Here is a 19,324-nt window from a genome sequence, read left to right on the forward strand (position 1 = left end):
CCCCCCCCTTTCTTCTTCTTCTGGGATCCCAATTATTCTAATGTTGTTTCGTCTTATCATATCACTTATCTCTCGAATTCTGCCCTTGTGATCCTGTAGTTGTTTATCTCTCTTTTTCTCAGCCTCTTTATTTTCCATCATTTGGTCTTCTATATCACTGATTCTCTCTTCTGCCTCATTTAGCCTAGCAGTTAGTGCCCCCATTTTTGATTGCACCTCATTGATAGCCTTTTTGATTTCAACTTGGTTAGATTTTAGTTCTTTTATTTCTCCAGAAAGGGTGTCTCTAATAACTTCCACACTTTTTTCAAGCCCAGCTAGTATCTTTAAAGTCATGGTTCTGAACTCTAAGTCTGACATCGTACTAATGTCCGTATTGAGTAGGTCCCTGGCAGACGGTACTACCTCTTGTTCTTTTTGCTGAGGTGATTTTTTTCGTCTTGTCATTTTGTCCAGAGGAGAATAGATGAATGAGAGAACAAAATGCTAACAGGTTAACAACGTCCCCAGCAAATATACTGTATACAAATCAGAAAAGACCTGAAACCAGGGGAAAAGAAAGGGAAAGAAAGAAAAAAGAAAGAGGAAAAAAAAGAAAAAGATAAAAACAAAAACAGAACAAATAAAAAAACTGAATATGATCAAATATGATCAGACTAGTGTATAGATCAGTGCCACACACTAGATTTTGGGCATATTTTGGTCTGTTAGAAGAAAGTGCCTCCTAATATTTTAAAGGAAGAAAGACTTATATATGTACAAAATAAGGGTTGATAACAATGAAGGGATGGAAGATGACTGTAAACATGAAAGTTATAAAAGATTTTATAAAAGAAATTGATAAGATGTTGTTTGACAAAAGAAAGAAGAAGATTAAAAAACAAAGAAGAAAGGAAAAAAAAAAGGAGAGAATGTGATCAGGCAGGAGACTAGAACAAAGCCATACACTAGTGATTTAGGGTCTATTTTGATCTGTTAGAAGAAACTGTATCTCAAAATTTTAAAGAGAGAACAACTTATATATATATGCCAAAAATAAGGGTAACTACTATGAAGGGATAAAATATGACTCTAAAAAAATGAAAAAAAATTTTTTTTAAAAAGGGATTGATAAGATGTTGGTTGAAAAAGGGAAAAAGAAAAATTAAAAAAAGAAAAAAACAGTTAGAAAAATCAACTTTGAAAAACTAATGAATCATGGTAAAAAAGCCATGAATTCTATGTGCAGTATTTCCCTAGCACGGGAGTTCTCCCCTTCTCCTTGATCAGTAAACTTGGTCTTGGCTTGCTGGCTGTTCGTGCTTGATCTTCTGGGGGAGGGGCCTGTTGCCGTGGTTCCCAAATGTCTTTGCCGGAGGCGGAATTGCCCCGCCCTTGTCGCGCCGGGCTAAGCAATCTGCTCGTGTTTGCTCTCGGGAGCTTTTGTTCCCTGCAAGCTCTTGGTACAGCTTTGGAGGATGAGAGTGAAAATGGTGGCCTCCCAATCTCTGCCTGGAGGAGCCGAGAACTCGGGGCACCGCCCCCCAGTGCGCCCCAGAGAAAAGCAGTCACTCCCCTCTCCCCGGTCTCTGGCCGCACTCCGTGCTCACCCGGCCTGTGACCGAGCGTTTCTATCTCTGGCACCCGACCCCGTGTGGAGTCTCCAAACCCAGCAGATCCCTGCAGTGCGCTCCCACGCTGCTCCTCCCGGGGGAGGAAGGGCAGTCTCCCCGGCTCTGCTGCTTGTTGGGTCCCTGCTGGAGGAGCAGTGGCTCGACTGGGCCGCGGATCACGGTTTATGGCCACCCCGAGCTGAGAGCCCGCACCTCAGCTCCGTCTCTGCAGCCGGCTTCCCTGCTCCGATACCTGGGAGCTCTGCCGCACTCAGGCACCCCCGGTCTTTCTGTGACCCCGAGGGTCCTGAGACCACACTGTCCCATGAGGGTTCCACGTCCCGCTAAGCCACTGGAGTGACGTCCCTCCGCGGAGCCGACTTCTAAAAGGTCCGCTTTTGTGCTCCGTGGCTCTATCACTTGCCAGAAGCGGCCGACGGAGGCCCCCTCCCCCGCCGTCTATCCTCCCGAATATCGCCTCGGATTCACTTCTCTGCACGTCCTACCTTCCAGTAAGTGGTCGCTTTTCTGTTCAGAGAGTTGTAGCTGTTCTTCTCTTCGATCTCCTGTTGAGTTCGTAGGTGTTCAGAATGGTTTGATCCCTATTCAGCTGAATTCCTGGGACCAGACGAAACCCAGCTCTCCTACTCCTCCGCCATCTTGCTCCGCCCCCGACAAGTGCATTTCTTAATCCCCATCCCCTATTTCCGCCATGCCGCCCATCAGCCTCCCCTCTGGTAACCATCTGTTTGTTCTCTATAGTTAAGAGTCATTTCTTGGTTTGTCTCTCTCTCTTTTTCCCTTGCTTGTTTGTTTTGTTTCTTAAATTCCACATGTGATTGAAATCAATTGGTATTTGTCCTTCTTTGAAATTTCTCTTTCTCTCTAGTTCCATCCATGTCATTGCAAATGGCAAGATTTCGGGGGTTTTTTATGGCTGAATAATATTCCATTGTATTTATATACCACATCTTCATTCATCTGTCGATGGGCACTTGGGCTGTTTCCATAATTTGGCTATTGTAAATAGTGCTTCAATAAACATCAGAGTGCATGTATCCTTTTGAATTAGTGTTTTTGTATTTTGAGGGTAAATAGCCAGTAGTATGATTACTAGATCATAGGATAGTTCTCTTTTTAACATTTTGAGGAAACTCCATACTGTGTTTTTAGAGTGGATGCACCAGTTTGCATCAGTGCAAGAAGGTTCTTTTTTCTCCACATTCTCGTCAACACGTTGTTTCTTATGTTTTTTATTTTAGCTATTCTGGCAAGTGTTATTGGTAGCTTTTGATATGGAGAAGTTTTTGATATGTGTACTTAGTGATTGGAAATGAAACGTGCACCAATACAAGAAAATTTTTAGCTGACTCAAATCTCTTGCAGAATAAGGCCATGTTAAAATGAATGTATCTATGCTAAAAAAAAAAAAAGGTAAATATTCCCCAATAAGGCAGGATCAATATGGGGATATTCAGGTACATCTTTAAAGCTTCTAGAGTCCTTTTTAAGGTATTGTTCATTCTGTTCTAATAACAACAGAATTAATCTCACTGATCTGATTAATCTTACCTGAATTAGTAAGCATATGCATCCTTAAAACCCACGTGAAGATAGTCAACAGTCAAAATTTTGCTGATGTAAAGAGTTTAAATGAGCCTATAGTAGAGAAATAAAAGCTTTGACCATAAGAATGGACAGGTCTGGATTCAAATTCATTCAATCTCTTACTTGATGTGTGAATTTGGCCAAGTATTTAACTACTCTAAGTAAGGTTATGCTTCCTCACCTATAAAATTGGTATACTATAATAGATAATATAATACATAGATAATACCTACATAATATTGCCATTAAGTGTCACATGAGTTAACATATATAAAAGCTCCTGGCAGATACTAAATGCCCAATTCTTAGCTATTAAATTACCTTTATTGATTTTAGTGTTTTCTCCTAAATTGTTACTTATTAAGACCTCAACATTTTATTATCCTTGCTAATTACAACCTTAGTTACAAACCAAAGACATTTGTGTGGTTAAAGGCTTAACATTAGCCAAAAATTTGCTTTGAGTGATTTCTGTGTCATTTCCACCATGCTTCTTTCTCTAAGAGACACCATGCTTTTTGTGAGTTCAAATACTAAATGGCAGGTTGAATCATATGAACAATACTGTATCTTCTGGCATTGATTTCCTGTGTAAATCAGTAATTCAAGCAACCTGGGTTTCTCCAAGAATTGGCACTTAAATAAGGAAAAACAATAATCTGTTTACCACTTAGGGACCCCGAGGGAAATTGAAGATGAAATATTGTGTACCTACCACAAAGTATTTGCTATTTAATGGTCAGATATAGACCCTTTTAAAGGTCACTGTGGTTAGAGACGCTAGAAGTGATTTTTATGGCAAATTAAGTTTCCATTGCTTGAGCTCAGCTCTGCAGACTCAAGAGTGACCATGCTGGATGGTCTTGCATTCCACTCCCTCCATCTGGCAGCAGTCATGGTCACCTCTTCACTCATCTTGCTTGGCCAGCAATGAGATTGCCAGAGCCAAAGAAGGATGCAGTTCTCCTATGTGGAGCTCTATCAAGTAGGAAGTCAAAAAAGTAATTGGGATTTTCTTGGTTTTCTTGTTAGTAAAGCCTTTCCTACCAGGCATGAGGTGATACCAGTGTAATCAAGATAGTCCTTAAATTTACAGTCACATTTTCTATTATCTTGGCAAAAATTTGACAGGTATGCACCACGAGATGATTTTTGAGTTGTTTTCCTTTCCTTCCTTCCTTCCTTCCTTCCTTCCTTCCTTCCTTCCTTCCTTCCTTCCTCCCTCCCTCCCTCCCTCCCTCCCTCTCTCCTTCCCTTCCTCCCTTCCTCCCTCCCTTCTTTCCTTCCTTCTTCCTTCCTTCCTTCCTTCCTTCCTTCCTTCCTTCTTTCCTTCCCTCCTTCCTTCTCTTATGTTTTTCTGTTTTAAAATAGAGATCCTCTGTAAGCTTATTCTTAGAACATAGTGATGCTAAGCAAAATGTAGGGACTCCTGGTGGCAAATAAAGCCTTGGAGGTTCTCAAACATAGTCACAGATTTTCTGTTAGCTCTTTCATATAAAGCTTTTGTATTGGCCTCTGCAGGACATCCAGCCTTCCCCTGATCTTCACCTCTGACCAGCTGAGGTTTATTAGTTCTGCTTTGAGGAAGAACACAGAACCTAAACTCTGAATTCTGTGTCTTCCCCTGAAAGTATTATCATTTCCCTGTCTCTCCCACTGAACCATAAACTGGCCGAAGACAAGGAGTGTGTCTCCTATATCCCTGCACCCCTGCATTTTACTCATAAGAGGGGCCCAATAACTGTTTGTCGAACTATTGAACAGAATTGAATATGAAAGAGATCGTCAAGGAATATTGCTTAGGTTGTAGCCAGGGAAGGTTCTGAGCTTGATCTGCTGGTCCAGTCTGGTTTGACAGAAGGCCAGCTTTGCTTACTCCTATTAGGAGAACTGCCAATCCATTCCAGGATCTGCAGATAATACTTTATCCTCTAGCCTGTCCTGATCCAAACCTGCATTAAAAAACCCAAGCCCTCCCTCACCTCAAGAGAAAACCATGTCGGTACAGCCTCTCAGAAATCAGCAATGACTTCTAGGAGCACATGTTGGAAGAAAATCCATAGCCTAGCTTCTTTGTTAATAAGCACGTTGTCTCCTCTCTCATGCTTGCTGCTGATATATATAAAGCATTTGGTGTGTAACTGCTAAGGCCTGAGCTCTCCATTTCCTTGCAAATAGGTGAATATGTGACTTTCACACTAATGACTACCACGTGGTATAATAAAAACCCATCAGCATGAAATATAGCATTTTTAGAAGGCTCTCTTGCATCAGTGAAACCCATTTATGCTGCTGAAAATGTTTTTATCTGTCCGCTTTGATGTGGGAAATGGGTGTCATTAGTAGGACATGCATAAACTGAATAGATAAAGGCAACTTCATGCATCTGTATTGATCTTGCCTGCAGACCTACATACATGCAGTTACATGAATGAATGGATGCCATTTGCCAAGGTCCCGAAAACCACTGAGAGCAGCTAAAGGGAAGGAGGCAGAAGGTCTGAGAGACAGCTCATGGGTTTATCCTTTCCTTTTTCTTCTTTGCATTTGGTTTTCAGAGGAATTTTAATAGATGGGGGAAGTTCATAGATTTGTGAATTAAAGTGGGTCCTGTTCTACTTTTCACATAAGGGCAGCAGAAGAGGTGAGAAAAGTTGAGAGTTTGAGAGGGCAGTCCTTGAGCGCAAAGGCCCCCAGGCTTCGCAGGGCAATGTGATTTTGAGGTCAGATGTGTTTTGAGCCCTATTATGAAGTATGGTCGCCTGCAGGCATTACAAATCTTAGAAATGGCACTAGTAAGTGCTTCATTATCCAGCAGGAAACTCGGCCAACTGCCACCAGGAACGTCTGCATCTGATTGTCAAAGACAGAGGAAATAGTTTTGCCTCTGTCATGTTGCTCCTAAATCCCAATCAAACACAAGAAGAGGCAGCCGAGTGATGCTTCAAGAGTGCCAGTGTGAAAATGAATTGCAAATGAAGTGCCCATTAAAAAATAAAGTACATTCCTAGTCGATAGCAAGAATCACTGAACACTGTCCAAGACTCCCGAAGAAAATAAAGAAGAGCCCCTTAGAATGTCCTGCAATGTATCTCTTGCCTTGTAATTTACTTTGGCATTTTTTTGTTTAACATTTCATGTAAGGCAGAAAAGATCATCCTTAGAAATGCTTCTACTATACTTTAAAAATGGCTACTTCCACTTTGGAGAGTTTTGAAATATTCACAATAATCACATTCTTTAATTTTTATTTTGAAATAATTGTAGATTCACATGCAGTTGTAAGAGATAATACAGAGAGATCCCGTAGAGTCTTTATTTAGTTTGCCTCACTGGTAGTGTCTTGCGAAACTATACAGCAGTATCACAACCAGGATGTTGACATTGATACAGTCAAGATACAGAACATTTTCATCTCCACAAGGATTGCTCATGTTACCCCTTTATAGCCACACCCACTTCCCTCAACCCTCACCCACTCTTTTACCCCTGGTAACCACTAATCTGTTGTTTCTATAAACTTGTAATTTCAAGAATGTCATATAAATGGAATCATACAGTATGTAACCTTTCGGGATGGACTTTTTTCATGTAGCAAAAATTCTCCAGAGATTTATCCAGATTGTTGTGTATATCAGTAGTCTTCCATGGTAGGAATGTTCCAATTTGTTTAACTATTCACTCACTGAGGGAGATCTATGTCATTTCCAGTTTGGGGCTATTACAAATAAATCTGCTATAAACATCCACGTGCCAGTTTCTTTGTGGACATAAGTTTTTATTTTTCTGGGTTAAATGCTCTGGAGTGCAATTGCTAGGTCATATGGTAGTTGTATATTTAGTGTTTCAGAAAACTGCCAGATGTTTTCCAGAATGACTGCACCATTGAACATTCCCACCAGCAGCATAGAAGTGATCTAGTTTCTCCACATCCTCACCAGCATTTGGTGTTTTCATTTTTTAAAAGACATTCTGATAGGTTTATAGTGTGATATCTCATTGTGATTTTAATTTGCATTTCAATAATGGTTAATGATAGGCAACTTCTTTTCCTGTGCTTATTTGACATCTGTATATTTCTGTGGGTAAAATGTCCCTTCATGCCTTTTGTCTATATTTTAATTGGATTGTTTGCCTTTTTACTGCTGAGATTGAGCCTTATTATACATACTAGATATTATTCCTTTGTGAGATAAGTGGTTTGCAAATAATTTTGTCTCACTCTGTAGCTTCTCTTTTCAACTGTTTCACATAAACTTTTACAGAGCAAGAGCTTTAAATTTTGACAATATCCTATTTATTATTATTTTCATGTTATGGATCATGCTTTTGGAGTCAAGTCTAAAAACCCTGTCTAGGGGCACCTTGGTGGCTCAGTTGTTAATCATCTGCCTTTGGCTCAGGTCATGGGATTGAACCCCCACATCAGGCTCCCTGCTCAGTGGGAAGCCTGCTTCTCCATCCCCCACTCCCGCTGCTTATGTTCCCTCTCCTGCTGTATCTCTCTCTGTCAAATAAATAAATAAAATTTTTAAAAAAATACTTAAAAAAATAAAACTGTGTCTAGTCAGAGATCCTAAAGATTGTCTCCAACATTTTTTCTAAGACTGTATAGTTTTATGTTTTACATTTAAGTCCATGATGCATTTTCAGTTCAGTTTTGTATGAGTTGTGTGGGTTAAGTCAGGTTCATTTGGAAATCCAGTTGCTCCAGCACTATTTGTTGAAAAGCTTTCTTCCTCCGTTGAAATGCTTTTGTACTTTAGTCAAAAATCAGTTGGGCATATTTGTGTGGATCTATTTCTGAGTTCTCTATTCTGCTTCATTGATCCATGCATTCTTCCCTCCCCCAATATCACACAGTCTTGATTATTGTAGCTATAATAAGCCTTGAATTTGGTAGAATGATTTCTTCCACTTTATTCTTCTTTTCAAAGTTGTTTTAACTGTGCTAGGGTCTATGCCTTTCCATATAAATTTTAGAATGTTTCTATTGATGTCTACAGAAAAAAAATCTCTCTTGGCTTTTGATAGATACTGCAGATCTGTCTATCAGTTTGAGGGGAATTGACATATTTAGTATGTTTTCTTTCAATTCACAACATAATATGGCTCTGCATTTATTTAAATCTTTGACTTCTTTAATCAACATTGTGTAGTTTTCAGCATACAAATCCTGGATATATTTTGTTAGATTTACACTTAAGTATTTAATTTTTGGAGCAATTGTAAATAATAATGCATTTTTAAATTTTGGTGTCTTTCTGTTTATTGTTAGTACATAGAAATACAATTGATTCTTTGTATGTTTATTTTGTATCCTGCAATGTTAATGAACTCATTAGCTATAGGAGGGTTGTTTTTTGTTTTTTTTTTTAATAGATTTCTTGGGATTTTCTATGTAGATAATCATGTTATGTGCAAACAGAATCCTATTTTTTCCAAGAGTTTTGATCATGAATGGGTGTTGAATTTTGTCAAATTCTTTTTCTCTATCACTTGATAGGATCATGTCGTTTTTTCCTCTTTGGCCTGTTAAAACAATGGATTACTATTGTAAAGGCAACTGGGGTTTGTTTTAATCAGGTATGGTAAGACACCACAGACGTGGAAGTGACTGTCATGAAAGGAGAAATTCATTCTATTCACAGATCCCTAGAAGCAAAGGCATGGCACACCATGATGGAAGGGGCACGAGAGGAAGCCCTGTGGTTAGTCAGGAGGCAGAGGGAGAGAGGCGAAAACTTGGGCAAGAGTCTTAATTGTGATTTTCATGGGAAGAAATGAGCAAGGCAGGGAAAAGGGGCTAAGCAGGTTTAGGATTTAGGCTAGTTTGAATAATTTCAGTGGGCTCCTAGATCGAGGAGCTGTCCTTAGTTGGCTGGTATCTGACCCTGGGGGGCATTAGGGCAGAGGAATAGTGGCCTTGAGTGTAAGACTCTGATAAAGGAGGCAGTTGGGGGGTATGGGTGCTGGATTGGTTAGTTTGGATATGAAAGGAGTGCTTGTGGCTGAGTCATTTGCTCTAAGAATCAGCCAAGAGGCAGTTCCTTCCTCATCAGGAAGTCCCCAGGTGTCAAGGTATCAAATACAGAAACTAGAAAACATGGTTAATCATTCAATTAATTGATTTTTAAATACTGAGCCAGCCTTGCATCCTGAGAATAAACCCCACTCTATCATATTGATGTAGGAAAGATGTTAGGGTTTGAAGCCGACGGCCAAGAAAAAACTCTTGAGATGTCTTTGGTGCAAAAAGGTGGTTTTATTAAAGTACAGAGACAGGACCTGTGGGCAGAAAGAGCTGTACCACGGTCACGAGGAGTGGCCCATTATATACTTTCAAGTTGGGAGGGGGTTAAGGATAGGGTAAGTCTAAGGGATTTGGAAGCAAGATTTCCAGGACCTTGAGGGGTTAGCTATTGTTGGGAAAAGGTCATTTATTACTGCCTAATAAAACCTTAGTCATGAGACCTTGCAGATGTATATCAGTGGGTCATGTGCTTAGGGGATGATTGCCAACAAATATCTTGGGGGATAGAGATAAAGGAAGCTTCCAAAGGAATTTTTATAAACTAAAGTGGACTTACAGGATCTTGGGGGTCAGGCTAAGATGGCCTCTTGCCCTTAGCAAAGTACTAACAAGGAGGCAGCTGAGCTCCTAGAGAAATGTCACTCTGCCTGTTTCAAGGACTTGTCAGTGGGCTATAGGTAGGAAGGAAATAAAATTTTTCTTTTGCCTTTTTTCCTACATCAATAGTGTATAATTCTTTTTACATATTGTTGATTTCTGTTCACTAATATTTTGTTAGGGATTTTTTGCAATGATATTAATGAAGGATGTTGGCCAGCAATTTTATTTTTTGGTACTGTTTTTGTTTTGGTTTGGTATCAGGGTAAATACCAGTTTCATAAATGAATCAGAAAGTGTTCCCTTCTATTCTGTTTTCTGGAAGAGATTGTGTAGAATTGGAGCTAACTCTGAAAGTTTAGTAGACTGTCCCAGTGAAACTATCTGAGTCCAGTGATTTGGTTTGGGTGACTTTTAAAAATGACAAATGGAATAATTTTCTCAATAGTGAAGAACTATTCAAATTACCTGTTTCATATCGGGTGAGTTGTGGTAGTTTGTGTTTTCTGAGGAATGGGTTCATTTCTTCTCAGTTGTCACGTATAGGTGTGTATAGTTGCTTGTGGTATTCCTTGATTATCCTTTTGATGTCTGCAGAGTCTGTAGCAATATCTGTTCTTTTCCTGATCTTCATAATTTGTGACATCTCCTTTTTTTCTGTGTCAGTCTTGCTAAAAGTTTGTTTATTTTATTGACCTTTTCAAAGAGTCAGCTCTTTCTTTCATTGATTTTCTTTATTTTTTTTCTATTTTCAATGCCATTGATTTCTGCTCTTTATTAGTTCCTTTCTTCTCCTTGATTTGGCTTTAGTTTGCTCTTCTCCTTCTACATTCTTAAGGCGGGGGCTTTAATTTATTGATTCAAGATTTTTCCTCTTTTTGGATATATGTGTTTAGTGCTATAAATTTTCCTGTCAACACTGCTTTAGCTGTGTTTCACAAATTTTGATACATTGTCTTTTCATTTCCCTTCAGTTCCATGCATTTTTTAAATTTCCCTTGAGACGTCTTCTTTGCCCCATCCATGAATTATTTAAACATGTGTACTTTAGTTTCCAAGAGTTTGGAAATTTTCCTGTTATCTTTCTGTAATTAATTTCCAGTTTGATTCCATATGGACAGAGAATATGCTCTGTATGGTTTCACTTCTCTTAAGACTATTGTGGTTTTTTATATCCCAGGTACAGTCTGTCTTGATATATGTTCTATGGTCACTTAAAAAGTCAGCATATTCTGCTGCTAATGGATGGAATATTTTACACATATCAATTAGATCCTGTTTATTAATGGCATTATTGAGTTCTTTTATATGCTCACTGGTTTTCTGTCTAAAAGTCTATCCATTGTTGAAAGACAGTTGTTGAATTTGCCAGTATTTGGGGATTTGTCTTTTTCTTCTTTCAGTTCTATCAGTTTTTACTTCCTATATGTTGCAGCCTATACAGCTATCTTTGAAGTGAGTTTCTTTTAGACAACACATGCACACACACATACACACACACACAATATTTTCTAATTCACTTTGTCATTCCCTGTCTTTTAATTCCTGTTTTCAGACCATTTAAATTTAAATGAATTATTGATTTGTTATGGCTTAAGTCTACCATTTTATTTTCTCTTTTCTGTTTGTTCTCTCTGTTTCACATTTCTATTTTCTCTTTCTTTCCTTCCACTGGGTTACTTGTACTTTTGTTAGCATTCTGTTTTTGTTTATCTATGATGTTATTGAGTATATCTCATTGTACAGCTTTTTTAGAGATTGCTCTAGGTATAGCATGATTCATTTACAATATCATAGGCCTTTGTTGTTGATATTTTATCAAGTGAACTATAGAAACTTTATTTCCCTTTACATCCTTTTTCCTCCCCAATTTATAATATAATTGTTTTATATATTTCCCCTACATACATTTTGAACCACATTAGACAGGAATATGATTTTTCCTTCAATTTAGAAAACTTAAGAGGAGAAGAAAAGCCTATCATATTTACCTATATTTTTGGTTGCTGTATTCTTCCTTCCTTCCCTCCTTCCTGATGACCCAAGGTGTTATCATCATTTCCTTTCTGTTGAAGAGTACCTCTTTAAACCATTCTTTTAGGGTAGGTATGCTGTCAACAAATTTGCTTGGTTTTCCTTCACCTGAGAATTTCTTGATTTCCTCCACATTCCTGAAGGATGTTTTTGCTGGGTATAGAATTCTAGGTTTATGGTTCTTTGCATTCCACACCTGAAAAATATTGTGCATCTTCCATCCGGTCTCCATGGCTTCTAATGAGAAATCTACTGACATTTCATTTGCTTTTCTGCTATAGGCAAGATATTGTTTTTCTCTGGCTACCCTCAATATTCTGTCTTTAGTTTTTAAAAGTATAGTTATGATGTGTCTTGGCATCAGTTTATTTGAATTCATACTGTTAGGTGTTTGCTTAGCTTCTTCAATCGGTAGGTTTATGTCTCTTGCTACATTTTGGAAGTTTTTAGCCATTCTTTCTTTGAGTTCTTTTCCAGCTTTGCCCTCTTACTCCTTTTTCTTTTTGGATTCTGTTGTCACAAATGGTATATCTTTTATTATAGGCCTGTAGGTCCCTAAGAGTCTGTTTTCTTTAAGGTCTGTTTTCTTTCTGTTGTTCAGATTGGGTAATTTTTATTGTTCTGTCTTTCAGTTCACTGACTCTTTCCTCTGTCCCCTCCATTCTGCTGTTGGGCTCATCTGCTGAATTTCGACTACTTCTTCTGTTGGTTATTATATTTTTCGGTTCAAAATTTCAAATTGTGGTTCTCCTTTATATTTTATACTTCTTTGCTAACACTTCCTATTTCTTTTCTGAGTTTTTCTATTTTTTTTTCATTTGTGTCAAGCATGTTCATAATTGTTTGTTGAAGTATTTTTTTACAATGGATAATTTAAAGTTTTTTTCAATTAATTCTAACATCTCTGTCATTTGGTGTAGGCCTCATTTTTCATTCAGTTTGAGATTTTTCTAGTTCTTGATATAAAGAGTGATTTTTTAATTTTAACTTGGACTTTTCTGTATTATGATCTGAAGTTCTGGATCTTGTGTAAACCTTAATTTTAGTTGTTGTTGTTGTTGTTATTTTGGATACCACTCTGGCAGGAAAAGGGGGGTATGCTGCCTCATTACTGCCAGGTGGAGGTGGACATCCAGGTTCCTCATTCGACCTCTGCTGACACCCAAAGAAGGGGACCTCTTCATTACTACTGGGCAGGGATAGGAGTTCTGGCTTCCCACATGGTCTCCATTGACACTGTGGTGGCAGTGGTTTCATTACCACTTGGTGACAGTCAAAAGTCCTGATTGTCCACTCTTCTGACAGCATCTCAGTGGGGAAGGGGAGGTTATCCTCATTATTGGCATACAGGAGACTGGATGCTACTTAGTAATAAAATCTGAATGCCGGCACAAATGAACATCAGGTGAGTGGCCACTGCATCATGATATCTCAGGAAGGTTTTGGCAGCTCTGCAGTTCCTACAAGGCACATCTCTTTTGGTTAGTGACAATCAGGGCATTAACAGTTCTTTCTAGGGAGCTGACCCAGATCCCTTAGTTAGCTGCAATTCTGAGCTCAACAGTTATTCCTTCTACCCAGGTACCTTGCACTACTCTGAAAGGATCTGGCCACATCCATATTGCTCTATGTCTCTAGTTTACCCTCTTATTCTCCACAGTGAAGGCCCATCTGCAATATTTATCCCACTGTTAGATTTATGTACAATAGAATTTCCTCCATCTCCTTCCCTTTCATAGTTGAGTTTATCCCCATCAACTGGCTTTTCCAGTTCCTTTAAAAATTATTTTCCCTATATGTTCAGACCTATTCCTTATTTATTCCATCACTCTCTTGGTCACTGGCTCCTCCTCCACTTATCTCAAGTCAGCATTATTCCACTTTTCACTCTCTGATATCAGATCCTTATCTTAATAACACTTAGGTGCTTTAATAGCTCTTGCGTATAGGAAACATGCACATGGGATGAGAACAACCTTACTCTGAATATTCAGAGAGCAAAGAGGGACTCCTGGACCTGAGTGAGTGGAGCTCAGATTTGTAGGTTAGTTGTTGAGCCAGTATTCCAGGTAGCAGGGATTTAGAAGGAGCACTCTTGAATGTGGAGTTAGAATGCCTTGAGGACTAATTTGGGAGATGGGCTTGCCCTCATAATTATGTGCTGAACTGCAAAGGTACAAGGTATGCACCAATGTTTTAGTGAAGAATTAAAGACACTAAACAAATCATTACTCGATTGCCATTGTCTGCGTCCCCATTACCCCATAAATGCTATATTTGTATTATTTGATACTGTATCACCAGCATTAAGCAGGCCATCAAGGAATAGTTATTAAGCCCAATTTTAAAAACATGATCCCATTTGGAAAGGAAAGAAGCAAATGAAAGGAAGGGAGAGGAAGGGAAGCAGGAAACAGAGCTTGGTTAACCTTAGTGCTGTCCACCTTCACTTTTGGTCTTTCCCCCACTAGGCCCATGGTAGGATCCCACTTCCTGACCTGTTTGAGGTCAGGCACGTGACTGATCTACATGATAGATGAAGCATGTCACTTTCTGGTGGCCCAACTTAAGAGCTAGGGTGTGATTCTTTTAACTATGGCAAGCAGCACTGTTCCAGATGGGCGAGGCTGCATCCCTGGCTGAGAGCAAATCAAGCGTGGCTCCCTGCCAATCTAGCAAGGACATTCTATTCTGTGTGAGCAAGAAATAAATCTTTATAGTTTTAAATGATAAAAATCAGGGCTTGTGTGTTATTATAATATAATGGAGCCTATCCTGAATGATTGAAAATAGCAGGAGTATGTCTTTAGCAGTGGGAATATACATGATTTTTCTTTTTTCTTTCTTGTTTTTTTCTATTTTCTAGGTTTTCAAAAACTTTTTACATCTATTTTTGACTTTTCTAGAATGGGTATTATTTTTGTCATAAGGGAATAACCTGGGGGACAAATTTTATGATTTGTATATGTTTATACTTTGAAGTGATGTTATCTTTTTACTGACAGATCATGAAATGTACAGAAATTAACACCTTGTTCTTGAGCCTAGGGTATGTTTTAGCACATACTCCTTAGTCACGAAGAACCCTGACAGTGTTACATTGTCATTGAATCCCGGCCTACCATCTTGAGATGGGTCTGCTCAAGGCTCTAACCCCTTCGGGTCTTAGGAGACATTTCCCCTTTATATGTGGTTTGCTTCCCCTGTATCTGTCATTTGCTAATGAGACCAGGCAACACCACCAACAATGGCAGGCATTGCTTATAAGAGGGTTGTGTTTGCTAATTTTTCCTTCCCTCATCTTTCCCTTGTACCGCACACACACACACACACACACACACACACACACACACACAATATTATTAATAATGTGGGCAGGCTCATTTGAGAATACCAGAACATTTGCACGTTGTCTTTATCAGACAAGAGGGCTTTCATTTGAATTTTTTAGCGAGACCTGAAGAAAAGTGATCTTGTTTCTACTCTGGCCCAAACCCAGACCTTTGAGGCACAGGAGCTTACATGCGTGTATCTGCACAGAGTTGCTGGTGGACCTGGATGAGATCAATAAAATCCCATGCCTTCAAGCCGGCAAACTTGAAACCAGGGCCAACCTGGAGAGAACTGACTGGGTCTCAGCCTTGTGTTTTTTCTTTCAGTCTCCTCTGACACAAAGAGAAAACAGTTTTGATGTCTTTGATGATTGAGTTTCCATAGACTAAAACTAAGAGTTTCTAGACATTTTTAAAAGGCTAATATTTTCTTTGAGATTTTGCCTACTGCCTCTAGAGTATTATTTACAGAGTTTTCTTCCACTTTACTAACCTAAAAATGTATAATACAACAGGCTTTCAATAGAAATAAAAACCCTCTTATTGGACCTATTAGAAAAAGATAGTAAAGCCCTGGTTTTATAGATAAACCCTTTATAGTACTCACCTTTTCTTCTATAGTCTTTCAGAACCCATACTTAGTGTGGGATAATGAGTTATATTTCTGAATAACAAGTTCAAAGGGACCAAAAAGAGCGAGGTTAGTGTTTAGCACTTATGCTAAGGAAAAACTTTGGGGAATGATTTTTTTTTTAAGGCACAAAAGAATTTTTAGATCCCAAACTACCTAAAAGAGAAAAGACAGCCTTATTAAAATTTTTTACCTATTTAAAATCAGATTTGGAATAGTGAGAGATTATGACATATGTACAAATTAGTATAAAAAGCCTCTCTACCCTTGCCTGGTGGTTTCATTAAATTTTTTAAAATAAAATAAAATATACCCTCCAAAACGAAGAGTTTTAATCAAATCATCTGGTTTATCTTCAAAATATGCAATTCCTTTGTATTCTGTAAAATGTGTAGGTAGAGGCAAAAATAATTTTTAGGTTTTTTTTAAATGTCAACCCTTATGTACACAGTTTAGGGACTTATATTGGGAACTAGGTCTCGGTGTGGAAGATGCCCAGGGATCCTGTAGACTCACAGGGCTCTGAAAAAAGGTTAATAACCCTCTTGCCTTGTTACTAAAAGGACCCAGGCAAGGCATTTCATACACCCTCAGGGATCAGACTGCTGCCTGAACTGTTAGCTCAGGCAGCTAGGCTCCTTCTGCTTTCATCTCTTCTTGCTTACATTTTACAAAGATGTTTGTTGCGATGAAATTGATTGGCAGCACACTTGGCAATTCAAATTGAATGAGTTGTTCCTCCTTTTTAAATTCCACTAACCAAGATGAATGCAATGCAATCTGTGGGGGCCTTACATCAAAAACTCAGGTCCTGGGGCTGTGGGACTAGCTTGGACTTCATGGTCAAGGGCCCTTATTTTGTGGATCTAGTTAGCGTGGAGAACTGCTTCTCAGTTTGTCTAAAAGATAAGCTTGCGCCCTGATCTGGATTCTAAAATTGGAAGCATTTGAAAGATGCTCTCATTTCCTGATATGTACAAAATATATTGATCTGCAGAAGAGGAGGCCCATGTTCCCTCAGTTAGGGGGACCAGCTAGCCCATCCATCAACAAATATCTCTTCCCTGGACCCTACTGTGTGGGTCCCGGGATGAAAGAAAGATCTAGCCCTTTGTGGAAATGTTGCCAGCAAATGCTGTCAGACGTTGGTGGATTCCAGAGAGCTCCAGCTCTTTGGATCATTTGAAATCATTTTCCAGTCCCTTCCTATGCCCAGAAAGTTCAGCTGCTGTCGTGATAACACCAATAGAGAGGGTTGTAGCTGGAAGGCAGAGAGTGAGGGAGAAGAGGGAGTGTGTGCTCAGGGCTTGGGGGACCTGAAGCTTTGGTTGCCTGACACATGGGAGAATTTGGACTCCCTGACTATCTGGGTCACACATACTCCTGTACCGCATCAGAGGTCATGCCATCGTGACTTGGGAGGACAGAGCCAGCACCTATGCACGATTTTTAAGTTATGGAGTCCAAGGGGAGGAGAGAGGCAAGGGGGGATAGAGGAAATGGTAGCAGCCAGGAAGGAGGTGTGCTTGCTTGCTCACCATTAGCTTGTGCCTCTGTCAGAGGGAAGAAATAGGTTGTTCCCAGGGTTGTGGTCCTACGGGCCCGGTCCAATCCGGAATGTGTGCTAATTGGTGTGCATTTCTCTCTTTCCGCCCCAGGACAGCTTTCCTGCCCGCTTCGGAGGAGTCCATTTTGTCAACCAACCCTGGTACATTCATGCCCTGTACACGCTCATCAAGCCATTCCTTAAAGACAAGACCAGGAAGCGGGTAATGAAAACAAACACCCAATGGGGGGCTCCCGAGGGGCAGTTGCTGGACCCTCCTCTCCATCTCTCTGTCTCCCCTCTCTCTCTTTCTCGCTCCCTCTCTCCTTATTTTGCACTGTGGGTTTTCTGCTTTTCTGCACTCCCTGAGCATTTGAGCCCAGCTGGAGTTTGCAAATGGCCTGGATTTAATCAATAATTTAGTAGAACTGGGTTATTTTCAGAGTCCCAGTGACAAACCAAAGGAAACTTTGAAGGCATGCAAATACCAGATGCCCATTTTACTGTAAATGCTCGAGGGAGCTATGGGGTCAAGCAGCTTTCCGTTCACGGCATATTTTAATAGCTAGCGTTTTGTCCTGCAAATGTATTATCGTGATGAAGAATGTTTACCATTTGTTTTTCTTCCCTATGGCTCTTGGGTCATCGCTGCCAGCTCCATCACCTTTGAGGCTGGGAAAGCATTCTTCACGAGAAATAATAATGCTCTTAGGAAGAAAGCTTTTAAAGTCTTAATTGCATCAGCTGATGACATTTGGGAGGCCAGCACCTTCCATCAGAGCCAGGGTTTGTCATGGCATTCTGATTAGCAGAGAGACTGAACATTGTTCCACCACTCACTCTGAATCTCAGTTTCCTCATTTAGAAAGACGGGGAGACCAACACCCCGATCACCGAGCTGTTGGGTAATTTAAAGAGGCAGCATATGAAAAGCAGGTCGTGTAATGCCAATCACGCGGTAGCGACTCAGTGACTCTCATTCTCTTTACCATTTAGCTTCCTTTCTTTCAAACTTCCTGATTTCACTTACTTCAGGTGCACTACCTCTCAAGGGAATCTGACCAGGGTCATTCTTTTTTTTTTTTTTTCTAATATATTTGATTATTTATTATTTTATTTGTTTATTTGTCAGAGAAAGAGACAGAACACAAACAGGGGGAGCAACAGGGAGAGGGAGAAGCAGGCTTCCCACTGAGCAGGGAGCCCAACGCAGGGCTAGATCCCAGGACCCCAGGATCATGACCCGAGCCGAAGGCAGACGCTTAACCGCCTGAGCCACCCCTGACCAGGGTCATTCTTTTTTTTTTTTAAAGATTTTTTTTTTATTTGACAGAGAGAGACACAGCGAGACAGGGGACACAAACAGGGGGAGTGGGGGAGGGAGAAGCAGGCTCTCGGCTGAGCAGGGAGCCCGATGCGGGGCTCGATCCCAGCACCCTGGGATCATGACCTGAGCAGAAGGCTTAATGACTGAGCCACCCAGGCGCCCCCTGACCAAGGTCATTCTTAACAGCACCTTGCATATGCCCCTATACCCAGGGGACCCCGTGCTGGGGAAGAGTCTGAGTATGCAGGGGGGAATGATGATATGAGGGCCCTCAGTCGGCGTACACACTCTGCAGTGTCCCTAACTCCTAAACCTCAGATGCTTCCAGATCCTTAGGAAACATTGCAGCAGGGTATGGGAGGGGTAATTCTCCTGTCCCCAAACAAGGATGGAACTAAGAACTAGAACTCACCAGCCTCAGGAGGCAGAGACATTTGGAAGCATTTTGCAATCTGTCGAAGGCTCAGAACAGCGCTAAGGACAGAGAAGTGTCTAGACTGTTCCCAGTATGGCTTCAGGCTTCCCAGTGGCTGCATCTTCTACTCAGAAAGGAGCTAGTGGAATTCCTCCTACAAAGCAATTTACACATGCTGCTGCACCATAGAAGGGAGTTTCAGGAGCTC

The 19,324-nt window shown here is 40.1% G+C and overlaps 1 protein-coding gene across 2 annotated transcripts in view; it reads left to right on the forward strand.

Annotated features, from left to right (window-relative positions):
- The window catches only part of CLVS1 (clavesin 1), a 174,766-nt gene that overhangs the window by 123,966 nt on the left and 31,476 nt on the right, over positions 1-19,324 (forward strand). Inside the window, exon 4 of one of the 2 annotated variants that reach the window (XM_025870636.2) lies at positions 17,487-17,597. The exons of the other annotated variant lie outside the window; for it this stretch is intronic. Within the exon in view, the coding sequence (XP_025726421.1) occupies positions 17,487-17,597 (111 nt within the window). The remainder of the gene's footprint in view (positions 1-17,486; positions 17,598-19,324) is intronic. 2 annotated transcript variants of the gene reach the window in all.

The sequence above is a fragment of the Callorhinus ursinus genome, unplaced genomic scaffold (genome assembly GCF_003265705.2).
Source record: "Callorhinus ursinus isolate GAN/ISIS: 27379988/994484 unplaced genomic scaffold, GSC_fseal_2.0 scaffold5, whole genome shotgun sequence".
Taxonomy (NCBI): Eukaryota; Metazoa; Chordata; class Mammalia; order Carnivora; family Otariidae; genus Callorhinus; species Callorhinus ursinus.